At 53.1% G+C, this 25,786-nt stretch overlaps 1 protein-coding gene across 5 annotated transcripts in view; it reads left to right on the top strand.

Annotated features, from left to right (window-relative positions):
• The window catches only part of CTIF (cap binding complex dependent translation initiation factor), a 291,774-nt gene that overhangs the window by 190,964 nt on the left and 75,024 nt on the right, over window positions 1-25,786 (top strand). For 4 of the 5 annotated variants that reach the window (XM_049620101.1, XM_049620099.1, XM_049620098.1 and 1 more), the window contains 2 exons: window positions 10,018-10,510; window positions 13,094-13,393. In XM_049620101.1, coding sequence (XP_049476058.1) covers window positions 10,018-10,510; window positions 13,094-13,393 — 793 coding nt within the window. The remainder of the gene's footprint in view (window positions 1-10,017; window positions 10,511-13,093; window positions 13,394-25,786) is intronic. The other variant, XM_049620100.1, reaches the window with a different exon arrangement.

The following is a 25,786-nucleotide window of genomic DNA, read 5'->3' as shown; positions in this document are numbered from 1 at the left end:
TAGTTTTTGAACAAGAGGCCCACATTTTCATTCTGCACTTGGTCCCACCAATTATGAGGTCTGTCCTGCCTCTAGGACCAGAGTGTCAGGGACCCCTGTGCTACTCTGTGCTTCCTTTCCTTCATGACTCTTGTCCCTGGTTGTAGCCAGTTACCTTATTTCTGTAATTAATGGATTAGTGTCTGTCTCTCCAAATGGATCCTAAGTTGCATGAGGGCATAGCCCTGTGCCAGGGTCATCGCTGTGTCCCCAGGGCCTGGCACATTGTGGGGCTCACTGGAGGCATGCATGAATCAATGCCCAGCATCCCCCCCACCCCTGCCGCCCCCATTTCCCAAGGGAGATTTGGAGAGGGTCTGCCCCATCCTGAGGAAGTGGTTGCTCTTAAGGCCATACAAGAAGAACGCACAAGGCCATTCAGTGGCGTGGATGAGGGTATCAGGCTGTAATCACATTAGGAGTCTGAAGAGGGGGCCTCTGGGGAGCTGAAGAAGGCTATTTGGAGCCCAGATAGGATTAGGAAAGGCGTTGAGATACTCCTGAGGGACAGTTGAACAGCTTTGGTCAATCCACAGCCCCTGCTCCCCTCAGAATGTTCCAGGAGCTCTGTGGCCTTGGGCAAGCCCACTGACACACCTCCGATTAACCTCCAGGCAGAGCGGAATCTCAGGACATGTTTAATTAATGAAGCAATACATGAATCAGCCTTGCCTCTCATCAGTCGTTTGTACGTGCGCCCTGTTAACTGGAAAAGTCTTTCCTCTGCCTTCAGGGCACAGAGGTACCATTCAGATTAGCCCCTCTCCTTTCCACTCCAGAGCATTCCCTTGGCCAGGTAAACCTTTGGATTCCAAAGCTTTTCGATCCGTGCAGTGAAATACCGAACTTCTTACACAAACCTCGGCCTCAGCCAGCAGAGACCTCAGTCTTGGATTGTTTTCTACCCGGCCCTGAGCACAGGGAGAGCCCCACAGGCTGTTGGAGCAGGAGAGCCAAAAACTCTCCTGGCCGTCCAAGGCCACGGGGGGTGTTCCTGAAGCGTGCGGGCACTCCCCTCCAGGGACTGTCCGGGGAGCCCAGTGTGGGGAGCAGGCCTGGTGCTCAGCGAGCCAGCCGGTAATGCGCTGCTCTCATTGCCATGATGGGAATGGCGGCCTGGCAATTACAGGGACATCAGGTGGGGCAGTTCCCCGGCTATCCAGACAGCAAGAAGACCTCAGATGAGTAACCGTAACATCCGGCCGGCCATGTAGCGTTTCAGGCAGGACCTTAGAGTAGAGACACAGATCAGAGTTCCGGTACAGGCTTCGTCACTAACTAGCTGGACAGCCCGAAGGCAAAAGGCAACCTCTCTGAACCTTGGCTTTCTCATCTGTGAAAGCATCGCGCTGTCACTCTGTAATCCTCACAGCTGCCCCTGAGGGTGGCGGCTGACATGGCTGGGAACGGACACAGAGCCACACAGCCGCGAGTGACCCAGCCAGGCTCTGAGCTGGCTGCAGTCTCCCAGATACGCCTGCCGAGGAGGGTCCTGCAGAACAGACCCGGCAGATTTACATCATCTCATCCAGCCCCTTGGGCACGGTAGGTGCTCAGTTAATAGAGGCCACCGTGATGCTGGTCCCTTTGCTAAGCCAGTGGCGTTTCCCTCCGTTGGCTCCCTGAAGAGGGAAGTAAGTTCCCCTACAGTTTTCCTTAGGAGGCATCCCAGTCTTTTGCAAACGGGGGTGGGCGTGTGTGTGTGTGTGTGTGTGGCCATGACCTTGATTTCCAGGCCCCACATGCCTGCGCTAAGCCAAGCGGCCCCAGAGCTGCAGAGCCCTGTGCCTGCGCCTGTCGGCCTCACCTCCACTCTCGTGTTGCCCCTGTGGCTGGGGCGCGGAAGGTGGGACCCCGGACAGGGCGTGTGTAGGTGGGCAGGAATGGGGGCGCCTAAGCGAGTAATAAGCAGTCATCACTTTTCCTGAAGGCAAGAAATATGAGCCCATGCATAGTTTTAAAACCACTTGCCCTAGGAATTTTGCTTTCAGAAATTTTTAAGCAGACCTACAAATTATGTGGTAAAGTGTCCGACATGGAGAGAACCATAATAAGTCAGTGGCCCTCGGAATATCTAGTTGGGAACAATTATGAAATAAAAAATGAACAGAGAGACGTTTGTCTGCATTTGGACTGCTGCTAGAATCATTCTTTAAAACAAAATCTGAAGTCTTTCTCCCTACACCCACCTCCGAAAATGCAGCTGTGGTGTGGAGAACTTTTTTTATTTTTGTGTTTTTGTTTTTTTTTTTTTTTAATAAAAGAGTGCAGTCTTAAGAGTGAAACAAGACGCCTGATTTCAGAACCCCAAGAAGGAAGAATAAACTAAATGAGTGGTGGAAGAAGCATCCTGATAATTTCCATTCTCCAAAAAAAAAAAAAAAAAGGCATTATTTCCCAGCAGCAGGTGTTACCAGTAACACAAATGGAATATTAATCTTCTCTCCTAAGCCATTCCTCTCCCCACTACCACGACCACCGGAGAAACTTGCCCAGAGACATTAGAACATAACAAGCAGAGAGGGAGGTGGATTTTTGCCCCTTTTTTCGCTTGCAGAACAAAAAAAAAAAAAAAAATGCACGTCTCCTGTGTTTCCAAAACCTGGATCCACACGTCCGTGTATCCGGGACCAAATACTTCCCTGCCTGGCCCCTAGGAGCCAAAGGAGCTCATCCCCAGCCAGGCCAAACCTAAACCCACAGGTTTTGGGGTGAGCAGTGAGCTGGCCCCTACCGGAAGGTATCGACGAAACCCAGGGCCAACAAACACAGAAGAGAGAGGAGCTGGTTTGGGCCAGCCCAGCCAGCAACCGCTGACAAATATTTGTGAATGGCCAGAGCAGGGAAGCTTGGGTCTCCATTGTTGAGGGCCAAGGCCCAGCCCCTAGTCTTTTCCAGTGGCGAGGGCTCTCTCAGCCCTTTCCCAGGCCAAGGACGTGGGCCTCACGTGGCCATCGCCACAGCAGATATCAGCGATAACTCGGCCCTTCTCTCCTTTGCTGGATCTTAGGGCAAAGGGGACGGACAGGAGGTGGGCAATGGGTGCTGGGCTAGCTGTCAGCCTGGGCACACTCCTGAGGGTGTGGGGAATTTCGCCTCCCTGAGCCTCACTTGGCTGATCTGTAAAATGGGAAGAGAGCCTCTCGACCAGCCTGCACACAGACACTGGTCCCAGCAGTCGGTGGCCCCGAGAACTAATGGGAGCCTTGAACAGGAAGGAGGAAAAAAAGATACAAAAAGCCTTCATGCCCATTGCCTCCAATGGCATCTGGCCTCTTTCTTGCCCTCCACGCCCCCCAGGGGCCCCCAGCCAATCTCCTTTGCCATCCAACCCCATATCAGCAGCCTTCTTTCTTTTGACTCCATTGGTCTTGCCTGCCCAGTAGGAGGGGCCCCTTACGGGTGGACTCGCAGGCCTCCCCTCCTGTCCACAGACAGCACTCTGTGTGCAAAGGAGCTGCTACCCAGGCAGAGCGAGTCTGAGAACACCCACTAAATGCCCGACAACCTCGATATTCTTGGTCACTGCTCTGCTGGCAGAGCTGGCTCCAAGGAGTGGCAAACTAAAATGACTTGGAATTCCAGGCCCCCCAAAATTTCCGGCAAGAACAGGAGAGTCTCAGCAAGACCTGGCTAATTTCTTTCTGAGCCCTTGACCACCAGCCATGTAAAAATTAGCTCCTTTCTCCTCCAGGTGGAGGATTTGATTTGATTTGTTTTGTTTTGATTTGATTTGATGTGTTTTGTTTTGTTTGGGGCTGGGGGGGGTGGTGGTAAGGAGGATGTTGGGCATAGAGAGGGAGATCCCTGATAATGGCAAGTAGGAAGCCAGACAGTTTCAAGACAGATGCTGGGAAGGACTTGGTCAACCATCCTTTGGGGGCATTCCTTGGGCCATAGCTGCAGGCACCACAATTTTTCTAAATAAGGATGGGAAAAGTCGTGAGAATCAAGCATTATCTGCCAGGGAATTTCCAAGGTTCTTCTCTGGGCTTAAAAATTACTCATACTCAGAGAACAAAGAGGGTAGAAGGAGAAAGGGTGAATTCTTTGCAAGTAATTGAAAAATAAAAGTAGGGGGGATTCACAAAATGTCACAGGCGTGTGGTTCCCTGAGGAGTTGGGAGGGCCTTGGAATTTCTCCCAGTGGCTCTCCCAGTGTAGGTCAGTCCGTGATTCTCAGGTGAGGGCCGCGGGCTTCTGAGCTGACTTGTGTCTCAGGCATCTGGATTTAGGTCTGGGCAGTCTGAAGGCCAATGGGTGACCCCTGGGAAGAACTGACTCAGTGACTCACTTTGCGGATGGGGCCCCACGCTTCCCTGGGCACCTGTGCTCTCTACCCCTGCTCTGCTGTGAATGCAAACTGACAGTCTTCCAGGACTTAAGGCACTGGTCCATTGATGATTACTGTTTTTTAGAATGAGTCCATTCTGGAGGGGGGGCACCTGGGTGGCCCAGCCAGTTAAGCGGCAGACTTCGGCTCAGGTCATGATCTTGCAGTCCCGTCGGATGGAGCCCTGCACTGGGCTCTGTGCTGACAGTGCAAAGCCTGCTTGGGATTCTCTGTCTCCCCCCTCTCTCAGCCCCTCCTCCACTCACGCTTTCTCCCTCTCTCAAAATAAATAAATAAACTTTAGAAAAATTAAAATTAGGGGTGCCTGGGTGGCTCACTTGGTTGAGCGTCCAACTTTGGCTCAGGTCGTGATCTCACCGTTCTTGGGTTCAAGCTCCGCATCGGGCTCTGTGCTGACAGCTCGGAGCCTGGAGCCCATTTCGGATTCTGTATCTCCCTTCTCTCTGCCCCTCCCCTGCTTGCTCTCCGTCTCTCAAAAATGAAAAAACATTTTTAAAAGTTTTTTAATTGAAATTAAAGAAAAGAAATGAAAAATTAAAACAAACAAAAAAAAAAGAATGAGGCCATTGGGGAGTAAAACTAGAGGCTTAGGTGTGCTGGTAGAGGTGAGGGGTGTTAGAGGAGAAGCCTTTTGCACCCACGTATCGGGGCAGCACGGCTTTTTGTACCCAGTATGTACTTCAGACCCAGTGATGAAAAATACCAGGCAGGCCTCATGAGAAGGGCCCAGGGCACACCCGGTCAGCCGGCCTCAGTTCAATGTACCAGGCTTGTACAGATGTTTCTACAATGACTCTTAAATTATTAAAATAAATACACACAACTAGAACCCCTGAACATCCTATATAAAAATGGACATAAGAGGACTCCAGAAGGTGGAAAGCAGGCAGACTGGCTGGGCACCATGGCACTCAGGCCACGACACGGTGGTAACTTACCAGAGTTTTCTTCCTGGCCTCACAGATCTCAGACTTGGAGGTAAAGAAGTTGGCAACCCAGAAATGCCAGTAGGCCCAGGCAGACCGGAAATCCCCAACAAAAGCCTGCCCTCTCTCGCCAAAGGACCAGGAAAGGGGCAACCTTACAAGGCAGGAAACTCCTGGACAGTAATGCTCTACTCTAGGCAAACCTCCCAGGAAAAATGTGGGCTCCAGCCTGACCCACACAAGCAGAGGTCAGTGGGCCTGACCCACATGAGCACAGTCACCAGGCTGAGGAGGCGCCCAAATCCTCCACCAGGGTGGGGTCAGAGAGGCCGAGTGAGGAGTTAGGACTCGTCCCTGTGGGGCACTGAGCACCCCTTCCTCTGTGTCAGTGGGGACCACATGGGGGCCTTGAGTCCCACCCCCATCCACCAGGTACAAGGCTCCACGCCCCCCCTCCACCATGGTGTCAGTGGAGGCCACGTGGAGAGTAGCAATACGCACCCTTCCCCTCCCCGCCAGGGAGGCATCGGTGTGAGGGGCCCGAACTCCCAACCCTGCACCGCAGTAAAGCGGGCCTCCCTTGGGGTGTCACAGAAGGCCCAGTAGGGAACCCAACCTGTACTCCCCACTCGGTAGTAACAGGGCACGGCAACCCTTTCCACTATTGGAAGCAAGGTCAGAGGAAGCCAGCTAAAACAGTTCTCCATGAGCCCAGAGGCTCGTAACACAATACTGAAGATGTCCAGGTTTCAACCGGAAATCTCAGAAAGATCTCAACTGAGTAAAGAAAGACAATGAGACACCAATACCAAGATGACAGAAGTGTTAGAATTCTCTGACAAAAGATTTTAAAGCAGCCAGCATGAAAATGCTTCAAAAGAACATGCTTGAAACAAATGAAAAATCACATCTTGGCAAAGAAATAGAAGCTATAACAAAGAACCAAATGAAACGTAATAGTTAAATTAAAAACTCAATGCGTGGGTTCAACAGCAGAATGGAGGGACAAGGGAAAGAACCAGTGTACTGGAAGATAGAATAAAAATGACCCATGGGGCGCCTGGGTGGCTCAATCGGTTAAGCATCCGACTTCAGCTCAGGTCATGATCTCACAGTTCGTGGGTTTGAGCCCCGCATCAGGCTCTGGGCTGACAGCTCAGAGCCTGGAGCCTGCTTCAGATTCTGTGTCTCTCTCTCTCTCTGCCCCTCTCCTGCTTGCACTCTCTCTCTCTCTCTCTCTCTCTCTCTCTCAAAAATAAATAAACATTTAAAAATTAAAAAAAAAAAAAAAAAGATCTAATCTGAGCCACACAGAGAAAATAGACCAAAAAAAAAGTGAACTGAGCTTCTGGGACCTGGGGGTCCATAACAGCAAATCTAACATACATGTTCTCAGACTCTGTAATGTAGAGCAGAGAAAAAATGGGCCTGGAAAATTATCCACAGACGTAATGACTGAGAACAGTTTGTGTGTTGCTGGTGGGAGTGTAAAGTGATACAATCTCTCTGGAAAATAGTTCAATAGTTCTCTCTCTCTCTCTCTTTTTTTTTTTTTTTGTAATGTTTATTTATTTTTGAAAGAGAGAGAGAGAGAGAGAGAGACAGCTTGAGTGGGGGAGGGGCAGAGAGAGAGGGAGACACAGAATCTGAAGCAGGCTCCAGGCTCCGAGCTGTCAGCACAGAGCCCGACGCGGGGCTCGAACTCACAGACCTCAAAATCATGACCTGAGCCAAAGTCGGACACTTAACCGACTGAGCCACCCAGGCACCCCTCAGTAGTTCTCTTTTTAAACCAAGTAGCTACCATACGACCTAGTAATGGCACCCCCAGGCACTTACCCCAGAGAAATGAAAACTTAACAAAAATCTGTGCACAAATGTCCATAGAAGCTTTGTGCACTGTAGCCAATAACTAGAACCCACCCAGAATGCCTTCTAGCGAGTACATGGTTAAACTCGCTAATACATCCACACTGTGGAACACTACTCAGCAGTAAGAAGGAACAAACTATGGATACGTGCAACGCCCTGGATGAATCTCCAGGGAATGATGCTGAGTGAAAAAAGCCAATCCCACCGGGTTACATACTGTAACGTATGTAACATTACCACCAAGTGAAATTAACAAGGTGCAGCAATTTACATGTACTAGAGGCTCCTGTAACAGATTGTAAATTATTCCATTTATATAACATTTTTGAGATGACAAATTGTAGAAATGAAGACTAGATTACTTACTGCTAGGGGCTCAAGAGGAGGTGGTGGAAGGGAAGTAGGTGTGGCTATAAAAGGGCAACAGGAAGTCATCCTTGCAGTGATGGGAATGTTCTGTATCTTGACTGTATCAATGTCAAAATCCTGATTGTGATCTTGTACCAGAGTTCTGCAAGATGTTACCATGGGAGGAAACTGGGTAGAAGATGCAAAAGATCTCTCTGTATTGTTTCTTACGAGTGCACGCGAATCTGTAATTATCTCACAGTAAAAAGTTTAGAAAAATAAATTCATGTTCTTTTAGAAAACACAAGTAAAAAAGAAAAATCCTCATCCCATCCCCCAGAGTTAACCACTGTTAGCATTTTGATGTGTTTCCTTCCTGATTTTTCTGGTTTTTTTTTTTTTAGTTTTTAAAAATTTATTTATTTTGAGAGAGGGAGAGTGTGCAAGAGGGAGAAAGAGAGCGCGGGGGTGGGACAGAGAGAGAAGGAGAGAATCCCAAGCAGGCTCCGTGGTGCCAACTCAGAGCCCAATGCGGGGATTGATCCCACACAGAACTGTGAGATCACGACCTGAGCCGAAGTCAAGAGTTGGACACTTAACTGCCCGAGCCACCCAGCCGCCTTTCCTTCCAGATTTTTCTGTGCATACAAATATTTGTCTTAAAAAGTAGCACCATGCTACACATAGGACAACACATGCTTTCTTCCATCAACCAGAGTGAAGTCTTAACACCAGGTTCTTAACATTCCACATTGTTTCTCACTGTTAAACACTGCCACGATGCACAAATTGTGCCTACATCCCTGTGCAAGGCTTTTGATTATTTCCTTTCGATAAATTGCCACCAAGTGGAATTAACAAGGTGCAGCAATTTACATGTACTAGAGGCTCTTGTAACAGATCGTCAAACTTCCCCCCCCCCAGAAACACCCTCATTTCTACTTCTAACATGCAATGTGTTGTCTTTACCATTTGTGTGGAAACAAAACACTATACACCTGTCTCCCACTTAATAACTTTAATTCCCCTTGAAAACCCTGCCAGGAGGGAAAGCTTTTCAATGGAAAAAAAAAATTGTTTTCGTTAATTTTAATGGAAAAATGATATGTTTAACCTCAGTCCAAGATGCCTCCAGATTTTCATGGGTACGAAATTATCAAGTGAACATTGAAACTGAGTTTATATAAGCAATAATAGTTTCAAAGTAAATCAGTGCCTTTTTTTGGGTTCATGAAATTCAGTGCCGTGAAGGTCCGCTGTCCCCACCAAAGGGACAGGTCGCAGTTCTCCAGCTGCACATCCCATAAAGTCAGGGCGTGGAAAACACTGTGGGGTGAGCACAAGAGTGCTTCCAGAGATGGATCAAAATGTTTGGGGTTCACCTCCTGTGCACACCCCAGATTTGTTCCATTGTCATGTTCTCTGGCTTAGAAAATAGTGTGTCTGGTAAATCGGTGAGTCAAATGTCGCTTTTGGGTTAGTCAGCTCGGGCCCCCGTGACAAAATACCACAGACAGGGCAGCTCAACAACAGAATCTTTTTTTCTGAGAGCCCTAGAATCTGGAAGTCCAAGACTGAGGTGTCTTCTTGGTTTGTTTCTTCCAGGGCCTCTCCTCTTGCAGATGTCTGTCTTGCTGTATCTTCACACGGTCTTTCTTCTGTGTCTACGTCCCTGGTGTCTCTCTACATATCTAGATTGCCTCTTATTATAAGGACACCAGTCCCATTGGATTGAGGCCCACCCTAACGGCCTAACGGATTAACTTAACCCCCTCTTTCAAGGCCCCTATCTTTAAATACAGTCACATTCTTGGGTACTAGGTATTGAGTATTCAACATGTGAATTGAAGGGGTGGGGACACACCATTGAGTGCATAACAGTTTCTTATTGCATATTTTGTTTGTGGGCTTGGGGGTGAAAATGTCAATGTACCCCCCACACACACACACACACACGCACACAAAATTGTTGAACAAATGATACAACTTCACAAGAGCCATGATGGTAAAAATTGATTCACAGGATAGCTGTCACCAGATACAGGTCTATGTATGTATCTTCTCCGGAACGTGCGTGGACCGCATTGGGAGGAGTCCCAAAATGGTAACAGGTGCATCAAGAGCACAAGCTGGGTGGCTGGGGTCAGAGTCAGGAGGATTCACGATCTGCTCTGACGCATCGTGTGACTTTGGCTCCCCACGCGTGTGCTGATGTGTATTCTAATAAGGGCAGAAAATACGACTCGAACTCAGGGACTGACTTGACTCCTCTGTAATCGCAGGCCCCCCCCGTCTGTCTCGTGCTGTGCTGTGTCCACAGGCCCTGCCGCGGAGTCGGGCACAGAGGAGGTGTCCAGTAAGGGGGTAGACAGAACGAATACATGAACAGCTCCGTGAACTGCTCGCCCAGCGTTTGGACACAGGGACCCTGAACAATCCTCCCAGTGACCCTCTCTGTCTTTCCTCTTTGGTTTGCAGACGGCAGCAGAGGCCTCCGGGAGGGAACAAGCCCCAACAGCATGGTGACCACCAGCCGGTCAGTGCCAAACACAACAGGGACCACCAGAAATCCTACCAGGGGGGCTCGGTGCCTCACCCCTCAGGGAGGCCCACTCATCACGGCTACAGCCAGAACCGGCGCTGGCACCACAGCAACATGAAGCACCCGCCAGGCGACAAGGGGGAGGCAGGCGCCCACCGCAATGCCAAAGAGACCGTGACCGTGGAGAGCCCCAAACTTGAGGATGCCCTGGGGGACACCGGGCACGGCGGCCTCGAGCCCCCCCGCAGCCCTGATGCCCCAGCCTCAGTGGCTTCCGAGAGGCTGCCCCCACCGCAGCCAGGGGGTCCAGAGGCCGAGACAAAGCGTAAAGACAGTATTATTCCCGAGCGCATCGGGGAGCGGCCCAAAATTACCCTGCTCCAGTCTTCCAAAGACAGGCTGCGGCGAAGGCTGAAAGAAAAGGTACCGGTAAATGAATTTTCGTTGTTCTCTTGTACCAGGGAAGACATCGTGAGGTAGGCACTTTGGTAGGCGGGCTCAGGTTTGAGGCAGCCACCACTGCCTCGGGGACTGCTGGCCACCAGAGGACTGGCCCGTACGTGAACCCCCTCCGGCTCTTCACCTTCTGGTCCCCCAAGAGGCCGAGGTGGACATTGGGCACCAGCCCGCAGCCTGGGAGGGAAGGGGAGGAAGAAGCATGTACCTGAGGGGGATGGGAAGCGTGCAGGGAAGGCTTGGTTCTTCCCTCCAGCATTTTCTGGGGTCCAACACTGCCCTGACAGTGCTAAAGGGCATTTGGGAAAGACTGGGAGCTTGTACGATAAGGACGGATGCTTCCCCCCAAGGTAAGCGCCGGCCAGCTGTGGTCCCCGCCAGGGTCGAGAGCAAAGGTGAGTTGGGCAGAGTGCGAGCGGGTCTCGATTTTGCCATTCTCCTCCTTGATCCGCCAGCGGCCCAGGAGGCGTCTAAGGGACAAAACTGAAGGAGGCCCTCAACCCCAGCCTCATACGGGTGCCGACTGTGCTCCGACACCAGCCCTGAGAGGAAGGGCCTTCGTAACTGTTGCCCCCACCCCACCAGCCTCTCTTTCTTCACTGGATCCTGACCGTGGCCCCCAGAGCCTGGTTCGCTGATTCAAGGGGACGTGTCCCTGAGCCTCTAGCAAAGGGATAAGGCTATGTCAACGGCAGCATCGTGTCCACTGTGCTCACCCTGGCCCCCCTTCCCTGCCAGGGATGCAGGAAAGGTCACCTTGGAGAGGAACTGCTCCTGAGAAAGGCCGGCTGGCCCCCAGCCCTCCCCACAGAGTCCTCATTGTGGGGCTTCTGCGGAGCTCGAAGCTCTGGGCTTCTCTCTGGCCTCTCACTGCTGCTTTCTTTCCTCCCCCTTTTGCCTGAAAGGCCAAGCCCAGGTCCACACTCGGGCAGGACAAGGCAGGTCAGACCCCTTCCCCAGCCAATGCCTGAAGCTGTACCTGTATCCTTCACAGCCCTGAGCTCCCGCCCCGCTGCCCCCGGTGGGGGAAGCAGCTTTGAGGTCCAGAGGGAGAGCCTCCCTCATTTCCTTCCTTCTCAAAGGTGGGAGCCTGGAGACCAGGCCGGTGGCATGTAGTGACCAGCGTGGTGACAGTGCGTAGGGTCCTCCTAAAGACCCGCTGAGACACATTCCTCAAAGCCTGGCCACAGAGAGGGGATTACTCACTAAATTCCCTCCAGTCCTACTAAATGTAGCTGGTGCTTTAGGGTCCAGCAAACCACCTGCTGCTCCTCACTCTGCCTTTGACTGGCTGGGTGACCTTGGACAAGTCCCCTAACCTCTCTGAGCCCCAGTTGACTCATCTGTAAAATGAGAGCGATACCGCACGCCTTGCAGACAGGCTATGGAGATTAAGTGCCATGGCATGCGTAAAGACCTCCTGGGTGGTTCTTATTTTATATACTGCCCGGGGGCCCAGATGGTGGGGCAGTGGGGTGGATAAGGAAGGGATTAGAACGGGTAAGATAGGTCCATAGCACCCATACACGGGTTTTGAGCACTCCCCTTAGGTGAGGCCTCCCGGATTCCCAGAGCAGCAGGACATTGGCTAAGGCCATAAGTAGGGCTCAGGGGAAGCTCGACATCATCCAGCCGCCGCATCTTCCCAGGAAGTAGACCGAGGCCCAGAGAGTGAAACCACTGCCCACAGCCGTACAGCTAGAGGCAGAAAGCAGGTTCGAGAACTCTGGTCTGTGCCTCCTGGCCTAGAGCTCTCCTTGTTGGGAATAGGAGGGCAAGCGTGGGACCCCACTTTCTGTCCCTGACGCTGCCCTTCTTCCCTGATCTCCCATCCCAGTAGGTAGGGCAGTCACATTCTTGGCCACCCATCCATTGTATTTGAGTAAATACTTTTGAGACTATCAGATCTGTCCAGGCCTGGTCTACGTGCAGTGAACCTTCTTAAAAGTGTCGAGTTAGCTGCTGTCTGAAATTTCCTTCTTAGAAGTGCCCATCCATTTAGTGGCACACTGGAGGGCTCCCCGGGGTATAGCGTTTGTTACAGAAGGCCAGCACAGTCTCCACAGGACATAAAACCAGGGCCGTGTTTATCCAGATCTGGGAGCCTGGAAAGCAAGGTGGCCATTCCGTGGGCACCTTTTACCAATATAGCAGGCATTTTGAATACTTTCCTCCTTCCTGCCCTCGTTTTCTCTTTGACCCAGTTTTTTGTTTTGTTACCTTATTTCATCTTTTACAAGCCCCATCCGGTCATTCCTAGCTTGAGACCTTCGATGGGCACGTACACAAACAGAACCGATATATGTGGGAATCCTGGGCAAGAGCTAGAACTTGCAAGAAAGATCAGCCCCTAAGAGCCAAGAAAAAGGTCAGCAGAGGGCCTTGGTGGTTGGGGGTCCTAGGTGGAGGTCAGCATTCCCAGAGGGACCAGACCTCAGGTTCATGAAGGTAGGGCTGGGTCCTTGCTGGGGGCAGCAGGCCTCCCTCCACTGGCCACCCCCAGTGGTATCCTCGGCTCCACTCAGGCACGACTCAGTTTGTCTCCCACGCCCCCAGGACGAAGTGGCCGTGGAGACCACCAACCCTCAGCAGAACAAGATGGACAAGTTGATTGAGATCCTCAACAGCATGCGGAACAACAGCAGTGACGTGGATGCCAAGCTCACCACCTTCATGGAGGAGGCCCAGAACTCGACCAACTCTGAGGAGATGCTGGGAGAGATCGTCCGGACCATCTACCAGAAGGCCGTGTCCGACCGCAGCTTCGCCTTTACGGCCGCAAAGCTCTGCGACAAGATGGCACTCTTCATGGTGGAGGGGACCAAGTTCCGGAGCCTGCTCCTCAACATGCTTCAGGTAACCGGACACCGACAGCTGAGCCTCCCCTCCCCCGCCCCGCCGCGCCCGCCAGTGGGTTATTACTAGAGAGAAGGCTGCAGATTCTGACCACAGTTGAACTTTTCCCAAGTTCCACCCTTGCCCGATTAATTATAGAAAATAAAAAGGCACTTGAGGGGCACGGGATGAGTGGCCAGATTTGCGTGTGTTTGTGTGAGTGATCCATGGTTACAATGGGCCAATATAATTTTATAGGTGTTTCGTGTTTAACCAGCCTTTCCCTCTTTCTATTTCCACGATAAGAGAGTTGATGCTTGCTCTTCACCAGTCTCTGTGCTTTGACCTCTCTGCGTCCGAGCAGACGTGAACCGGGTGTAGACTTCACCTTTCCTCCTCCCGCCCCGGACCACCACCCCCAGGCCCTGGAGGTGGTGTGGCTGGAGCTGAGCAGAAGGTGCAAAGGCTTTGAGCAGGAAAGGTGTGATCTTCTTGCCGATACACTGGGCTTCCTGAAACCACTCTTAGGGCAAAGGGGAAGTGTGGCGACCTAAGACTCTCTTGTTCCTCGGTGCCTTCCCGCTCAAAATCCCTCCTCCCCCCCTTTTCACTTCTTCCTCCATGGGTTCCCCGCATCCAGTGCTGGTTTCGTGACCGCGAGCGTGCAGTGTCGGTATGGGTGTGTGTGCGCAGACTAAGGCCAGCGCCGTTCCGTCCCACGAGCCAGAGGCCGATCCCTGCCCTTCTGTCACGGGTGGTAGCAAGTAAATTGGTGGCATCAGAGGAGAGGTAGCTGGTGGCCCGGCATGGCCACCATGGCTGGGGCCTCTTGGCTGGAGAAAAGTCTTCTGTAGTGTGACTTTGTACCTTAGGCTAGTTGAGATGTGAATTGAGTTTCCAGCCCAGGTGAGGTGAGACTAGAGCCTGGCGGTTCGGAAAGCAGGGGTGCAGAGCGGACAGAGACCACCTGCGGGTCTGTCTGAACAAGGGCGACCGTGTGACAAGTCATCCAAACCGCAACCGTCCTGAGAGTCGCGAGGGCTCTGTTTGTAATTACGCCCAGACACCAGGCGTAAACCAAGGCATGTGGTTGCCTTGGTCTTAACCACCTGGTTCGAAGTCTAAGGTCTCTTCCTAAAAAACAGGGAGGAGGGAGCCCCCGCCCCCCACATGCTGCCCACAGGGCTCCATCCCTGCCCTCCTCCCCTCTTCCTGGGGAGAGCCTGCTCACTGCAACCCGAGCCCTCGCTGGCCAGCCTGGCCTGCTTCTTTCCAGCTCCGGGCCCCGATCAGGTTCCCATTCCTGGATCGCCCACACTCCCCTGGTGACGAATTCCCGCATTACCTGAGGGATTTGCACATCGGGCATGTTCCTCACGGGCCGGAATGTCCTGGGAGAGTGTGGAGGGTGACGGCCGGGAGCGGCCTGCCTGCCACGTCCTGCCAAGCATGGGGGAGTCAGGGCCGGGATCGGCCATTCGCCTTGGATTTAGATCTTTTTCCGAGAAGGGCCAGGATAGGACAAGACTTCTAGACAACGGCTGCCAGCTCCAAGTAACCCAGCCAGAACCAGTGGCGGACAGACATACAGGGCGTGCGGACGAGACGCACCCAGCTGGGAAGGGCAGCTGGCCGCAGGGGCCGCCCAGGATCCTGCCCGGGTCAGGCATTTCTTCCAATGACCTGTGGTTAGAGCAGCCTTGCCCACGGTGACCGGCAGGGCATCAATCCTGGGAAATGCTCAACCACAGAAGGGGCTCCGTGGCGCGCCCGCCTCTCCGTCAGCCACAAAGTGGGCTGGCTCAGCACAGCAGGAAGGGAACCTGTTTGGCCGCACTGAACTCAACAGAGTCTCCTTTGCATCCCCCAGCTAATAACTTCTTCTGGAATTAGTATGCCAAGAGGCCTGGTTTGGCAAACACGAGCTCAGGGCAAGAACACTAACCTGAAAGCCGGGAAACAGGGCTTTCCGACCTGATTCAGGGGTCATCAGCTGGAACTGGACCTCTGCGGCTCCCGCTGGGACGTGCGTGGCTTGGCTGCTTGATGCCCATCAGGGGACCTTACGGTTTTGCGCTGCCGGCGATGAGGCGGGGGCCTCGAGGAGGGGCACGAGGGGCCCCTCGCAAGCCTCCTCCTCCCTCACTTTCCCTGGGCCCTTCCACTGCAGGAAACAGTCCCGGGTGCCCCTGGTCCTCAGAAACCTGCCCACCCCCTAGTGTGCCTCAAGGACAGGTACGTCATGTGCTTTGGGAGACGGCCCTACTGATGCCATCTTGTTCCTGAAGCAGAGGAGGGCTCTCAGCCCCACATCTGCCACTTGCCTGGGTAGAGCACTTGTGGATTAGGTATTTAGAAACCTAAATGTCCCCCGTTGGCCCCCACTCACCCCGTCTTCCCCACCCGCAGCCCCAGCTTTTGCGTAAGCTAAGGAGAGAACCCCTCGAAGGGCTTGAGCCAGACACTCACTTTCAAGGCCCTTCAGGCTCCCATGGAGGGCAGACTGGATGTGCGCGTGTGCGGCTGCCCTGAGCTCCTGACGGATCAACTCCCTGACTGCGAGGCCCAGAGGAAGCCACCTCCCCATGGGTCTGATTGGGCCTCCTCGGGCCCTGCTGCTTCTCCCAGCCGCTGAGGAGGGGACAGATTGAAGTCAGCTTTCCAGGCAGCATGATTGATTCATGGCCATTCATCACCCCAGACTCACAAGGTACAAGAAAAGAGGGAAGTAGGCATGGGTCATCAAACCCCACTTTCCTTCTTAAGGCCCACAGGGGTGTCTTTCTTTACTTGCCTTCATTTTCTGGCAAACCTGATTTGTATCCCCTGGCAGACAGCCCCAGCCCGGCCCCCCAGAGCTCTCCCCTTCCCTCTCTCCCTCTGTGGTTCACTCTCCACTCCCATCCTCTTACAGCTCACCGGGTCTCCAGCCAGCCCCCTTCCGTGGCCTCTGAGATGCCCCCCCGTCCCCGCTGTGGTCAGTTAGGCGGCTTCCTCCACGTCAGAGGCCCAGCTTAGTGATGCTGGCCGCAATGTGCCAAGGGTGTGAAGCGCCCTGTGAACTCAGCTCTCGGCATTGGCTTTGGGTGTGCTCCTTTTTGCTGCCCCAGGTTTCAGCAGCGGGAGCTGGCGGCATAGGGGGAGGGGCAGGCTCTGACGTAGTGGGTGCTGTGGCAGAGGTGGGAGAGCTGCCCCCCAAGCTGGGGTGCAGACCCCATGGAGCGTAACTGGGGCCAGGCGGAGGTCAAAGGACCTTTCACCCTTCCCAGCCAGACTCAGCATCGTCAGCTCCAGGAACCCAGAACACTGCCCTCATGAGCCATGATGATGCCAGGGACCCTAGGGTTTCAGTAGACCCCCTGTCACCAGTCCCACAGCCCAGAAATGGTCCCCAATTTTTACATCAAAACCTAGTCTTTTTGCCTTAAACGTGGTCCTTTCCCTAATGTTCTTGTAAACAAAATTCTACTTATTATAATAACAGACATTTCTTAAATGCATCAGATCAGTGCCTCTCATCAGAGCAGCGCTTCTCAAACTTGAACGTGCTTTTGAATCACACGGGATTTCATTTAAATGCAGATTCTGGTTTGGTAGCTCTGAGTGCAGCCCGAGAGTTTGCAGATCCAACAAGTTCCTGGGTGCTGGTGGCCCAGAGACCTCGCACTCTGAGTAGCAAGGCATTGTATGGGATGACTGATGGTTTGTCGGTGATGGCTCAGTGTCACAAATAGGCCAACTGAGGCACAGTCTTTTATCGGTGTGATCGTGCAGTGTGGGAATCTGGCCTGGCAATGGTGAGTTTCAGCCATCAGGTTTTCGGTAGGCCAGTGGTTCTCGGCCTAGCTGCCCGTGACAATCATATGGAGAGGAGCTTGTAAGATACACTGTTGCAGGCGTCCTACCCCAGACCGGGCGAATTCCATTCTCCAGGGACAGGCTGGCCTTCCTTTTGAAAGACAACTCCCCCGTGATTCTGCTGTGTAGCTGGCCGAGCACCGCTGTCAGGAAGACACTTCAGAGATGCCCTGACTGTGCCACTGTTGTCACTTACGAACCAGCTGGCCCTGCCTGTCATCCCGTGAGCCAGTCGAGAAATTTGTACCAGGTACTGGACTCTTTGCTGAGTAATGTGGAAAGACGCGGAGCTCGAGCTGGTGGGAGAACACCAAAGCAGGAGACGGGGCAGCTGAGACAGTCCCTTCACCTTGCCTGGCCTCGGGTTCACCTCCGGGCAGTGAGGAAGCTGTTCTGGATGATCCCGGGGCCCTTTCTTATACTCCTCTCCCCCATTCTGGGGTTCCTCCTGGAGCACCTCCACACTAACCAAGTCATCCCAGTGGGAGCCCAGAGCTGCCTCTCCTCGCCACTGGCCCTACTTCTCTCTGTCCTCAGATTGTCTCCCTACGTCCTTTTTCTTTTTCTTGGCCTCCAACGTTTGTCAGGGCAGTGATCGTATGTTCCAGGAGAAGGACCTCACTCTCAGCCCACGTTGTCGGGAGTGGGCCAGAGGCCGGGCCACCCAGTAAAAGCTGGGAAGTCGATTTGTTTCATTGCCCAGCCCGCCTCACTCCCCCTCTCCCACCCAGCCCCCGACTTTGTCTTTGCGGGGTTCCACACCCACTAGAGTGTGTGCGCGGATGCTTTCTGACTTCCGGGAGAATATGGGTTGCCCAGGACCCCTGGGTTATGGAAGTCACCAAAACTCGCCTTGATCGTCACCAGGGAATAGTGGAATGATAATAGGGCGGAGGGGTGGCGGGGGAGGCTCCAGCTTCACCCAGGGAAGAATGAGCATGCCTCTTTTATGGGACCTTTGGAATGAGAGGAATTGGAGGCCTGAGGCCCCTCCACCCGGCACTGCCCTGTCACCACCCCAAGCCTTCCACTTGGGCTCAGGGAGTGCTCCTTCTCCAAGATATGCCTGGGTAGTACAAGTTCAAGCCCTCCTCTGTTGAAATGTGTGTGCCCTGTTTAGCCAAGAGGTGTCTGCATCTGAGCTATGCAGAGCGAAGTATTATTAGAGCAGGCATCAGTGTGTCTGTAATTGACCCCAGCTCTCCCTAGCAACCGTTGCCAACAACACATCTAACAGAAGGATGCGATACCTTTTTGGAAAAAAAAAAAAAAAAAAAAAAAAAAAAAACAAACTCATCCCAACTCAAGTCGTAAACACAGCGGGGCTGTTGTGAAAAAATGCCAACTCGGAATCTGGCATCTGACCAGATTTCAAAATAAATTGCTCTCCACCAGCACCTTCTATAAGATTGTCTTTTAAAAAGCTGGCCTCAAGCTAGAGAGCAGATAAACCCTTGTGTTTCAGGCGAGGTCACCAGTAAGCACTGTGTTTGGAGCTTTTGAAACACGGAAACTCCACTGAGTGGTGCCTGGGGGCTGCACAGGGCTTCTGCGGGGTCTCTGGGAGTGGTTTCAACTGTGGGTTTAGGCCCAGAAGATACACTCAAGACTCTCTGGTCTGGCTGCTCTATCAGTAAGTCAGAACATAATATGCGTCTTCAGGGTGAGTGACACATATACCCTATTCCTGCCCCGTTTCTCTCAAACTCTGCCCCCTGTCTTGGTCCCACATTTGCTGGCTTGGGGCCAGTACTGACACTGGGCCATCCCTCTAACTCCACTCATCAGAGAGAACCTCCTTCTCTCCTGGTTATCTCAAGGTTTTGGGAAAATGAAACTTGTTCCTCTCCACTTGGAGCCTCAAGTTCCTAACTCCCATCTTTTACAGGGTGGGGAGGGAGGAGAGGAGCTAACACTGATTCTTGGGGTTGTAACCAGTTCTAAATGTAAGCTGCTCAAGAGCAGAAGTCCTGGCTGAGTTAGCGTTGGTCCCCAGCTCCTGGCATCATGACTTGGACGTAGTAGGTGCTCGGGAAATGCTCGTAGGGGAAAGACGGAGCCCTCAGTATTAGGCCCCAGTGCTCCCTGGCGTATGATGAGCTTCTCCACTCCTGAGCACCTTGTGAGTGAATGCCAAGACTCTTTCCGAGCCGGGTTCCGGGGCAGGAATCTTTTCCCATGTTCACAGATGAGAAAAGTGTCTCAGGAAAGCTACGAGCTTTACCCAAAGTCATAGGGCTGAATGAGAGCCATCAGCCCGGCACCCTGGCTCCCATGCCACTGCCCAGATAAGGTGTAAGGGCCAGAAAGTTGGGAAAGTCAGGAATCTGTCTCATGAAGCTATCCGTGGGGATTCCAAAATCCACCCTTCTGGAATAATCCCACTGCCTTTCCAGCAGTCTCTGAGTCTGAGCTTTCTGGGCCACTGGAGGGCTGGGGGTGTCTGAGGAAACACCTTTACATCGCCATTTGCTTTATCCAGATGAACCACACAGCTGCTATTCCTGAGGTGAGACCCGGTTCTCCCCCTTGAACCCTCTCTCTCTGCTTAGACCTCCCTTACTTCTGCATGCCCACCGCTGAGCCGACGTGCACTCCAGGCATGTAAACTAATTTTACTGTTGGCCCAAGCCAGGCATACCCAGGGATAGAAGCACATTGTTCTGTGCATTCCAGAGCTTGAGCAAAGCCCTGGGCTGTACCCACCCCGAGTTCCCCTCCACTGGTTGCTAGAAATCAAGAGGGGATCAAGCAAAGGGCTCACAGGCAAACGCAGGCAACTTTCCCTGTGGGCAGATTGTGGATGGTGTTTGCAAAGACCCACAAAAGGTCTTTTTCTCTTAAAAAAAAAAAAAATGTCGCCCCACCTGCTGGCTGGTGTCAGCACCCTGAGTCATTCTGCCCATGCCGAAGTCCTTGCCCTGTGAGGGCCATGCGGAGTCGGCACACGCATTCCCCCCAAATGGTGGGCACCAGGCAAGCCTGCCTCGCGTGTCACGGGAGACCCCAGGACCTTGACCTTCTTCAAAGGAGGCTGCAGCAGGCACAGCTACCCCACCAGGGAGAGCCGGTGCTTGGCTGATACCAAAGGTCCAGTCCACCCTACCGGAACCAGAGAGACCTACTTGTTGCCCACGCTTGCTCTGGAATGAGCAGATCGTACCTTCTTTCTGGCAGCCCTCATCTCTTCCTCTCAACAAACACGTAATGAAGCCTTTGCTGGCTACCTTCCACAGTGGCAGAGCCCGTATATGGGTCATCTCTGCTCACCTGCCCACCCCTCTGGTCCTCTTCTCCCACTTGGTGCAGGTGAGGGTAGCGTCCAAAGCCTGAGTGTCTTTTTCGAGGCTCCAGCTGCCTCTGACTGTTCAACATGGTGTGGGGTAGAGGGGAAGCAGGAGGTGGCTTCCAAAAGTGCTGAATCTAAGGCCCCCTCTAGAACTTTGGAATACTGAGTGGGACAGAAGCCGCCTGTAATTTGGACAGGAAAAAAAAAAAAAAAAAGCAGTTTGAGTTTTTAATTGGAAAATAAGCAGAGAGAAGAAAGTGATCATTGACCCTCAGTAAGTCCCAGAAGGAGCCCAGAACAGCGGCTTGCCCATTACGGTTTTCTTGTTGGAGGCTGTGTCCCCTGGTGCCTTGGGAGCAAAGACTGTGTCCTTGTCATCTTTGTGTCCCCCCACACACACTACCGTGCCGTCCCATAGCAGGTACTCAGCAAGCATCAGATGGTTGGTTCAGGAGTTCAGCCTAGCGGGGACAAAGGAACATTGGTGGCAACACAAGGGAATAGTTCAGTGTCCTGCTCCCGCCCATCTCTGGGCCAGGGGAACTTTACCCGAGTCAGGGATTATTTCACCATCACCTGTGTTTCTTGCCAGGCCGTGTCCTCCTCCCTGCACAGCCTCACCCCCACCCCCGGCTTCATTTTCCCTGCTAAATCCCCTCATAGAACTTGGCTGGGCGCTTCCCCGTCTGAGGCTGCCATGCCGAGGCAGGCCCTGCCGATAAGTGGGTTATCGGAGAAGGCCAGCTCGGGTGTCCTGGGCCCCAGAGGGTCACCCCTGGCTGGCTGGCGGCTCACCCCCAGCACCTCCTCCTTCCCCCTTCCCAGAGCCAGGCCAGCAGGAGACAGCAGATCCTCCCCGCAGCTCAGCGAGCGCCCGGCCCCCAGCCGCCGCTGGGAATCTGAGCTATGCTAAGCCGCTCCAGATCACGGCATCGCTGCCCTGCCCAGGCACGGCCGGCCCAGACAGGGCGCCTCTACCTGCCGTGGCCGCCTCTGGAAAGCTGGCACTGCCTGGGCCGATGGAAAAAATCTCCCTGCAGGTTATGTAACTGCTCACCACCCTGTCCCTGGCTCCCCAGGGAGGCTCCCCAGCCACCACCAAGGAAGAGGGGCCCTCCCCAAGGCAGGGAGGGGATGGCGGCCGAAGGTCATTCTTTCAAAGAGAAGTAAATAGTCTTGAGGGATTGTCTAAGCTCCTCCTCAAGGAGTCCCCAGGACTGCTGTTCCCTATGGCTTGCAGCGCTCAAAGGCCCACCCCAGCCGCATGGCCTAGCAGGGCGAGGACTGCTTGCCAAGGGAGCTGGGCTCCGCAGGAGGGGCTGAGAAGCAGAGAGGGAAGGAGGGTTTTATGGTTGGCTTGTTTGGTTTGGATTGGTTGGTTGTTTTTGTTTTTTTTTTTTTTTCATTTGGCCTTGTTTTCTTGTGATAAAGTATATGCAACATAAAATGCACCATTTGGGCCATGTTTTAAGTGCACAACTGAGTGGCACCAAGCATAGCCAGAAGGTTGCACAGCCACTCCCACCATCCACCCCCAGAACTTCTCATCATCCCAAACAGAAGCCCTGTGGCCACCAGGCAGTAACCCCCCGGCCCCCCAGCCCCCTCACCTTCTATCAACATGGCTTTCGTTGATCCCACAGAAGTGGGATCATAAAATAGCCGTCCTTCTGTGTCTGGCTTATTACACTTAGCAAAACGGTTTCGAGGTTCATCTACGCAGGAGCATGTGTCAGAACTTCCTTCCTTATCCCGGGCGAATAATATTCCATGGGTGTGGTTACACCACGTTCTGTTTATCCGTTTATCTGTTTATCGATGGGCACTGGGGTTGTTTCCTCTTCTGGCTTTTGTGAGTAGCACCATCATGAATGTGTATGTACAAGTATCTGTTTGGCCCCTTCTTTCAATCTTTTGGAAAATATACCTAGAAGTAGAATTGCTGAATCACGTGGAAATTCTATTTTTAACTTTTTAGGAACTGCCAAACTGTTTTCTGGGAGGTCGTTTTTGATGGGGGAAATATCATGAGTGAAGACCCAAAGAAATGGTGCAGGTGAGAGACAGTGGGGAGACTGGCCTGCAGTCAAGGTGTAAGTGGAGAGCTGGAAGAAGTCCATAAGGTGGAACAAAAAGGGTTTGGACTTTACGAAGTAGGACCAGGGAGCCCTTGTTGGTTCTTGAGCTGTAGCATGCCCAGCTTATCTAAAAATCACAGAACAGGGGCGCCTGGGTAGCTCAGTCGGTTAAGCGACCGACTCTTGATTTGGGCTCAGGTCTTGTTCTCATGGTTCGTGGGTTCGAGTCCCACATCGGGCTCTGTGTTGATAGTGTGGAGCCTGCTTCGGAGTCTCCCTCCCTCTCTCTCTGCCCCTCCCCCGCTCATTCTCTCTCTCTCTCTCTCTCTCTCTCTCTCTCTCTCCCCCCCCCACTGTCTCTCTCAATCAAAAATAAATAAATAAATAAACATGTAAAAAAATTATTTTTTAATCACAGAACAGCATGGACCTGAAGGCAGGACCTATAGAGTACCCACCCAACCCATTCATCCTGTAGATGCGAGACCGGAGGCCCAGGAAGGTTAACAGAAGCCGTGCTTTGGGAAGACGCGTGTGATGGGTTATAAGATGTTACGCTTGGAAATCTCTTACATTAGAGAACCAGGGGTTTTAGGTGGTGGCCACAGTCATCTCTTTGTAAAGAGAGCACACGCAGATTGGAGCCCGCCCCTCAGAGATCTAAGCTGCGGGGGGCAACGCCTCGTTCCCCCACCCCCCCCCCCCCCCCCGGAGCCCGCTCCCCAGCCCTTGGTGCATGGAACCCTCGCATTCCAGCCACCAACCCCCCCCACAATCCAGAGGCTGGAAGCTGGGGTTGCCTGCCGCGGGGCCAGCGGGCCAGCATGAGAGATGTACCATTCTTCCTCTGCTCTCCATCCTTCTCAAGTGCCAAGAGCTTCAACAGCAAGGAGTCAGTAGAGAATCTTTAAACTGAGGCCCCCATATGAACAGGCTTCCTAGCCAAGGGCACGTGACCTCTGTTCCAGTGGGGGCACGGAGCACATAGCCACCTGCCGAGAGAATGAACAGGACTCTGTCCGGTCTGTCCCGTGCCCTTCCCATGCTGCTCCCGCACATCTCCCCTCCCCACTCCTTCCCCTGTCCCTGCGTGCACAGGCTGTGTTCTGGATGCCTGGTGTGGGTGAGGGTGACTTATCCAGTTAGGAGTTGGGGGCACAGAAAAAGGACGACAGGACAGTGATGTAAACAGCCAGCAAGGGGGTCACACTTGGTTTGAACTCGCTGCTTTCAGGGCAGCTGGCTTGCATCTCCCTAGACAGATAAGAGGTCCCTGTAAGTGGACAGAAGTCTTCCCAGCGCCCCTCCAGATGGCCGCTGAGCAATCACCGGGCATCCCGGGATACAGAGTGCAATGCAAGGAAGCGGGTGGGGGGTTTTCTGTGCCTCCATTGCTTCTGGGCCAAGGGGCATTGTGAGAACAATGCAAAACAATGAGAGGCCCCGTTGCTAGTTTCTTCTAGACTCTTCCCCATTTGGTGCATCTCTGTCCAGAAGACACGGTGACACTCAATCATGAAACAGAGGCTGGATTGTGTGGCCCCTCAAGGTCACCTTCCAGCATAGGAACTCTAGGGGCAGCCTCAGAACCATCAACCCAGGAAGTGCACCCTTCACCCGGGAAGTGAAGCCAAAGTTCAGAATCAGGGCTCCCTGTGCCCTGAGTCTCCATCCCTACGGCCTCATGCCTGGAGTTGGGTCTCCAGGGAGAAACAGTCCCAGCCCCTTCCTGGCCCCACCTCAACCCCAGTTACAGCCAACAGTGCCAGGAAGGGGGTGGGCTGCCCCTTTAGGGGAGCAACTTACACCTTTGGTGTCCTTCCAGATACTAGAACACAGAGGGCAGTCATCTCTGATACATGGTGACAGACATGCTCGGTCAAGAGCAGTCCCCTCCTGGGGTGGCCACCCAGCCCTGGGGAAGCCCCTTGCCTCCCAGATCAACCTACTGTTGACAGTCCCAGCTACGACTAACCAGGTTCCAGAGAGGTTGCGACACCATGTATGTACGTATGCCTGGATCATTTGCATCCGGACCGATGAAGCAGAGAGGACCCAAGAGCCCCCACGCCACCGTGTAGTGCCCAGATGGGCCTCTGAACAGGGGTGATACCCAACTGGGGGTAGCATAGGTGGGATTTGGGGCTGGCTGGACTCCATCGAAAGCTTCTGGATATACCTGTAATCGGAATAAGCCTATTCTTGAGCAGCTGCATATAAATCAGAGCTCACATGTTGGACTCACACTTGCCACCGACCCCCAGAGATGGTAGTTATTGCATTACTCTGGGTGTTGAAAACGTCTGACGAAAGGAATAGTGTCTCTAATGCAGCATAGAAGCAGAGTCACCTGGAACTCAGCCTGCAGGCCACAGAGACTCCCTCTGGATGACTTCCTGCCTTGTGGCATAAGAAACCATTGATGAAGCCCAGAGTCCAACCCCCACCCGGTCTAACATCTCACCCTGGTTCTGGTACCGCTCAGCTGGCGACTTTGGGCCCATCTCACACACCAGCCACCCTCCACTTAGTCTTCATTAAATGGGTAATAAAACCTGTGTCCTGCACCTGCTTACCCCACAGATATAATCATGGTTAAAATCTATTGGAACACGGATCATTTTGTCTGTGGCTCTTAAGCCACTTAAGCCTCTTAAGGCTCTTCCTCCAAGAGGAACTTCTGAATTTCATAAAATCATGTTTCTCTTTTTGCATTCTTTTTTCTTTCTATTATTATTCATCGAGTTTCCTAGGAGAGGCCCCACACAGACCTTCTACAAGCCTAGGGGCCACCGACTCACGCTAGGACTTGGGATTCAGCGATGGCACTGTGGATAACCCAGGGATCCAGCAGCAAAGAAAGCCCTCACGGGGACCCCGGGGCTGGCATTGTGTCCCTGCTGGGTGCCCCATGCTCAGCACTATTAAACCCCAGCAAAGCAGGGGCTACTGGCCTCTACCAGGTATTTAGAAATCTGCTGGAGGGGCAAGGCCAGCTCAACTGGAGAGAAGTTTAGATAAAGTCAGAAGAGGGGGCAAGGCCTTTACGTGCTAGCACCTAGGGAAGACTTCCTGGAGGAGGTGGCATGAAAAAAGAGGCAGGATTTGGAGAGCCCGAGGGAAACGTGGAAGGAGCCAGAGCAAAGGCTTGTAGATGAGAGGAGCCGGGGGGGGGGGGGGGGGGGGGGG

The sequence above is a fragment of the Panthera uncia genome (genome assembly GCF_023721935.1).
Source record: "Panthera uncia isolate 11264 chromosome D3 unlocalized genomic scaffold, Puncia_PCG_1.0 HiC_scaffold_8, whole genome shotgun sequence".
NCBI classification, from domain to species: domain Eukaryota; kingdom Metazoa; phylum Chordata; class Mammalia; order Carnivora; family Felidae; genus Panthera; species Panthera uncia.
Note: the sequence above shows the minus strand (reverse complement) of the source record. Positions and strands in the feature narration are given on the sequence as shown.